Source organism: Dreissena polymorpha, chromosome 12, assembly GCF_020536995.1.
Source record: "Dreissena polymorpha isolate Duluth1 chromosome 12, UMN_Dpol_1.0, whole genome shotgun sequence".
In the NCBI taxonomy this organism is placed as follows: Eukaryota; Metazoa; Mollusca; class Bivalvia; order Myida; family Dreissenidae; genus Dreissena; species Dreissena polymorpha.
Genome location: NC_068366.1, coordinates 70,871,847 through 70,878,542, shown reverse-complemented (window position 1 = coordinate 70,878,542; position 6,696 = coordinate 70,871,847). Strand labels below are relative to the sequence as shown.

The window sequence follows — 6,696 nt, the reverse complement described above, 5'->3', positions numbered from 1 at the left end:
TTTTTTCATGAAAATAGGTGAAACAAATATTACGTCTTAAGTATTTAGAAAAAAGCCTTTTCTTTAAGTGGCTTAGTTTTTTAGCACATGTGAACCAGTTTCAAACTGATCCGAGTTGTCATGGGAACAAACTAATGTTCTTTCACAAATTCATATAGATGGAGTAATAAATGTGGCCTCTAGAATGTTCCCAAGCATTGTATTTAAATTTAACAAGAAACCTAGTATTTGACACTACAAGATACAGTTTGGAACTCCGCTGAGAAATCATAAAGATTGGGCATTAAATGAGGCTCTAGAGTGTTCCCATGGCAAATGCTGATGGAGCACAATGGAAGATGGACAAAAAGCTTTCACACAAGCTTACCATGAACATGTTGTTCTAAGGTGAGCAAAAAATAATTTATTACAACAAACATAACTGTATAACAATACCTTATACCAATTAAAGTACTTAAACAAGATTATTACAATAAAAAAACATGATTCCATCATAGAGTATAGTATTCAATAAGGGGTGTAGCAATACCACTGATTCATATATCAACATATCACAGTATTTTGACATATATTTTGATATATAGTATGACAAGTTACATATATATATATTTAAAATCACAATTATTTCAAATCTTAAATAAAACAAGAGATGTGTTTGCCAGAAACACAATGCCCCCTAACGCGCCGCTCTGATTTTTTGTTTGACCTTTGACCATGAAGGATGACCTTGACCTTTCACCACTCAAAATGTGCAGCTCCATGAGATACACATGCATGCCAAATATCAAGTTGCTATGTTCAATATTGCACAAGTTATGAAGAAGGTTAAAGTTTTGGGACACACACACACACACACACACGCACGCACACATACAATGACAGACAGGCCAAAAACAATATACCCTCTATCTTTCGATCCGGGGGCATAAAAATACGCCAGTAAGCCTACACATAGGATGGACGAAAGCATCATTTAAAAGCCACTTGCTAAATTAGATTTTGACACACACACACACACACACACACACAATAATCTATTAATCATTGATTAGAAAAAAGGTTGCTTTCGAAAAGGACGTTGAAAAAAAATGAACCTGATCTGATATGGTATTATACAAGCATATCGTTACACCCCTTATTTAAATTCCACCAAACAGTAATATGAAACTAAGAATACCAAAAAGAAGAAGACATCTGTCCATACGGTATGTATGCCTAAACAGTGAATTTCCCACTGACGATGTCCTCATTGTGCATGAAAGTGAAGCTGTACCGGCTGAAATCCACGTTGCAAATGCTGTGGAAGGCGATGTTGGAAAATATGGTCAGGTACTCGCAGAGTGCAAACCAGGAATACACTGGAAGTCACAAGAGAATAATACAGATGAGTTGCTAGTACACATGAAGTTGAAATTGAAAAGACAGGATTACTATTTGATAACTTTTAAGACACTCCTGATATTGCATTAAGTTCATGGTCAAGTATAGAGTTATAAAGAAGATTGAAAACAAACAAAATAAGTTATTATTACTTTGTATGAATTCTGAATAAAACAAACAAAAATAATTGCCATTATTATTAAATCTACATGACTGTGTATGAAGGGTAAATCGAGCAAACAAGAAGGGCTGTTTGTAAAACATGCATGCCCCCCATATGGGCTGTCCGTTGTAGTGGCAGCCATTGTGTGAATACGATTTTTGTCACTGTGACCTTGACCTTTGATCTAGTGACCTGAAAATCAATAGGGGTCATCTGCGGGTCACGATCAATGTACCTATGAAGTGTCATGATCCTAGGCAAAAGCGTTCTTGAGTTATCATCCGAAAATCATTTTACTATTTCAGGTCACCGTGACCTTGACCTTTGACCTTGTGACCTCAAAATCAATAGGGGTAATCTGCAAGTCATGATCAATCTACCTATGAAGTTTCGTGATCCTAGGCGTATGCTTTCTTGAGTTATCATCAGAAAACCATTTTACTATTTCGGGTCACCGTGACCTTGACCTTTGACCTAGTGACCTCAAAATCGATAGGGGTCATCTGCGAGTCATGATCAATCTACCCATGAAGTTTCATGATCCTAGGCGTATGCGTTCTTGAGTTATCATCCGGAAACCATTTTACTATTTCGGGTCACCGTGACCTTGACCTTTGACCTAGTGACCTCAAAATCAATAGGGGTCATCTGCAAGTCATGATCAATCTACCCATGAAGTTTCATGATCCTAGGCGTATGCGTTCTTGAGTTATCATTCAAAAACTATTTTACTATTTCTGGTCACTGTGACCTTGACCTTTGACCTAGTGACCTCAAAATCAATAGGGGTCATCTGCGAGTCATGATCAATGTACATGTACCTATGAAGTTTCATGATCCTAGGCCCAAGCGTTCTTGAGTTATCGTCTGACAACCACCTGGTGGACGGACAGACCGACCGACCGACCGACATGAGCAAAGCAATATACCCCCACTTCTTCGAAGGGGGGCATAAAAAAGGTTTTCCCCATTTACTTGAACAAAATAATTCTATATGAAATTTACACAACTCATAAAAAGGCTACAAATGCGAAAACATTTAATAATTTGGAGAGTTCTGTTGTTTTCGTTATATTTTGTGACATTATGTGGATTGCTTATATAGAGTATAAAATATGCCAGTATCAGTATTTGCATAAATGGCCGAGTGGTTTAGGCATAAGCGCTGTGAAATTATACAGTTGAAATCAATTCAGCCTGTTACGGTTTAATTAAGGTCAATGCTTCAAGCCCAGGTGCGGATCACTTTTGTTTGTTCTTTAATTTCATTTTTGTTTAATACTGGAGCTCTTTAGTTCCAATGCTTGCATTTATTAATTTAAAGCATTTTATCACATGCCATACCATGTTTCCCATGTAATATAACCATTACGAATATTTTTTTCTTTTATACCCAATGATAAAACATGACATTTCTGCAGTGAAATAACAGCAGTGAAAATAAAGAAATTGTTCTTTTCATCGGTGAAAAGAACACATTTTCGGAACTCCCTTTTCTAGTTTTAGATTATCATAAATATTTTTTTTTCTATGATCACGAGTGAATTAAAATCGACATTCCACCGAATCCAACAAATTTTCTTTTTATTTGATACTTTTTCAACGTTTATTTACATTTTCAAAGAGTTTAACTGGAGAATTTCGCTGGTATAATGACGTCATTTTGTCAAACTAATGACGTCATTTTGTGTTTTGAAATGTATTGAGGCAGGCCACGGGAAAAGGGTAACTTTTCAGCGAAAGGAAAACAGCTGTTAATTATTTTCTTGAAAAAGGGGCATAAAAGAAACAGAAAATTTGTTCATGTCATCTTACACTGACATGAACAAATATCCTCTATATCTTACACGTAAGTAATATACTTTTTAGGCGTTTTCATTGGCTTAGTTTTCGTTTGATTGACCAATGGCCTTTTGTTATTTTACTGAAATGACTTTGCAACATCAAATGACGTCACGAAATGTAAACAACATTCGGGATTTATCATTATGTTTGCGTAAATATATATTTAATTTGCTCATTTCAAAGCATGTGATAAAAAAGATCTGACACTTGTCATTTCTTACCATATTTTATTAAACTCGACCAGGAAATTCGTTAGTATGCTCGTCAAAGGCTCGTTTACTAACAAAATTCCTGAACTCATGTATAAAATATGGTATGATATGACAACTCGTGCCAGATCCTATATTTATCAAAAACTTCAAAACATGCCAAAATCTGTGAACAAGTCCCTTTAAGGAACAGTAAGGTATTCACTAGAATTGTTAATACCACTGCTTAGTGAACATTGTGTTTCTCAGAATTAGTTTACAGGCAATTTAAGAAAAAAGATAAACATGTGAGCATACATTTAACAAACAATACACATATTTTCAGAATTGTGAACAACACAATGATGACAGTTTTTATAACTGACCTCTACTGCTAAAACACATCCTATTTCAGTTCAAATTTATATCTGCAGCACAACTAAATAAAATGCCATCTCACGAATTTTACAAAAATACTAAAAGAGGTACCTTGTTTTTTCAAATCTTTACTTACCATACGGTTCACAATAGCTGTTGTGTCTGAAGAAAAAATACAACGCAGTTAAGAATATGGACATGTTAAATAGCCCTATGTACATCCTTCTCTTGAGCCATAGCGTATCCTGAAATAAATGATTGTGATAGTTGTAAACATAATAAATGATGGCAAATCATTAATTAAATTTCTTCATTGTTTAATAGACAAGATAATAAGGCAGTCCAAGAGACAGCTATAACATATGCAATGGTTTTTTGGTTGTGGTGGCCATCATATAAAGTCAGCCAGATTGACTCTTGTCTTTTGGATATCTGAATGACACGAACTTTTCAATAGGCATAGGAGATACCTAACGGAATCAGTAACCAATAGATTGTAGCCGAGGTTCAGGAAAAACCCCATCAATGGTTATATGATATATGGCAAAGACATCTTCCAATTGGGACGACCAAGCAAGACATTGACCTTGAACCTGCATGACTGATTCATGCCTTTTGAATATCACTTTAATCATTGCTGCCAAGTTTTATAACAATCTTTAAATACTAATAGGAGATATGAGTAGGACATGGAAATAGAGGCTCAATCTTATGACCTTAAAGTATGACCTTGGCCTTTAGCTAGCTTGACTGACCTGTGCCTATTTTCTTTTGTCTCAGTGACCAAAACATTTTAGCAATGTTTCATGAAAATATCTCAAAAGGAATAATATTTATGGAGTGGACACAAAATAGGGGCTCAAACCGTGTTTAACAACCATAACAGACTTATTCCTAATGTATATCATATCCTTAACCTAAACATGGAAGCAGAGTTTCATGAAAATCCTCCAATAGGCACAGGAGTAAACGACCGGACACAAAATAAAGGCTTTTTTATCTTAAACTTTGACCTTTAACCACAATGACTGACAAGTGTCTTTTGTAAATTGCTTTAATAACCTTAATATTTAAGCAAAGTTTTCTGAAAATCCTTAAAAGAGTATAGGAGTTAACCGAGCGAACAAAAAAGGAGGCTCAAACCTTTAAACTTAACTTACACCTGACATTGCAGCGTGACTAACTAATTCTTTCTCCATATAGCCTCAATTACCTAATCATTTAAAGCAAAACATCTGAAGCAGGTTTCATGAAAATCTGTTGAAAGGGTATATGCGATATTATTCAGACACTAAAGCATTAGGGACTGACAGATGGAAAAAAGGCATTCCTATTATCCCCCGTCCTCTTTGCGGCAGTGTATAATTTATCTAAATTAAATGGGCATTATTGTATATTTCCATCTTGAAAGAATGTAGCAATGTACATAGAAAAGAACCACTTCTTTAGGTTTAACATGTGGTAAAGGGCTGCACACGACTTTATTAATGTAACCATATTATTTGCTTGAAATTCACATATAAAACAATGATATGCAGTTTTGCAATTTGTCATGCAACTGTTTTTGAACAGTGCTTTACATCTACTTATCACACAAGAGATTATTGCCCTAACTTGCATACTAAACATATAGCTACAATGGATGCAAAATAACTTGAGATAAATTAAATCAGTAGCAGATTACAATGTTCTCAAATGGCAGGGATAAAAAAGACCAAAAATGACTTTTGATCATTAAATTGATTACCAGACCTGACTGGATGGCGTAATAACTTTTGACCTATGTGTCCAGTAAATGAGAATACAGGACAGAATCATGTAGATCTGGGAGCAAACTATGAATGTTATGAAGGACTTCTCGTGGATATCTACAAAAAAAAACATTTAAATGGCAGTGAATCAGAAAACTAGTAATTTGTCTAGGCGCCCATAAATCACATCATTAAAGTATGTACAGAATACTTATAATGATGTGTTCATCATTCCCTAAACTTATTGAGATTTCAAATACTGCTAAACTGTATAATTTTATTTAATAATCTAACCTGTAAATTACATCAAAATCACATAAAATATACACAGTGTCAACTTAATTTGTTTTCAAACCTGCATTGTCTGTAGAAGATATGGCCGTCAACACAATGAGAGCAACATTTTCTAGTATATGGCAACACACTGCAACAGTCACCAAGTTTTTGTAAAGTAAATGCTTTACACCCATGTGGACCCGTAGATGCCAGTGGAAGTAGCAGTACGCCAGCAGGAACCTCAAACCTGCTTGAAGGCTGATGCATATCCTCCACACATACCGCTGTGGTGTGAATCCTCCTATAGCTGTGCTAATGGTTGGGAGGATGTTTTTCGCCTGGATGCACAACATTACAATCTAAATTGGAACACCATTTATTGAACACCAAACTTATTAATATATTATAAATATGAAATTTATTAATATAACTTTATTATAAATACTCTGGACTATAGACAATGTAAAGTGTTTCCAATAAAAAAAAATTCTCACCCAAACTTAATGAACATGATTGCCTGAATAAAGTCATTTTGAACAATATAACTGTTTGAAATAAGACCCCGAAAATGGCGACATTTCTTAGCAACATTCTGGTTAGCGAGTAGTATCCAGATACCAGTATTTTCCGAATAATTACAAAACATGTATTTCATTAACACTTTTCCTACTACATAATCCTTTTCTAAACACCTTATAAATGTATAATTATTTAT

At 34.7% G+C, this 6,696-nt stretch overlaps 1 protein-coding gene across 1 annotated transcript; it reads right to left on the bottom strand.

The window, feature by feature from the left end:
- Positions 1-572: 572 nt before the first annotated feature.
- LOC127852714 (post-GPI attachment to proteins factor 2-like) lies at positions 573-5,153 on the bottom strand. Its single transcript, XM_052386665.1, has 3 exons — positions 5,115-5,153; positions 4,091-4,199; positions 573-1,358 (listed from the first exon to the last, which is right to left on the bottom strand). The coding sequence occupies exons 1-3, from the start codon at positions 5,151-5,153 to the stop codon at positions 1,216-1,218; spliced, it is 291 nt and encodes a 96-aa protein (XP_052242625.1). The 3' UTR covers positions 573-1,215.
- Between the last annotated feature and the right edge of the window lie 1,543 nt (positions 5,154-6,696).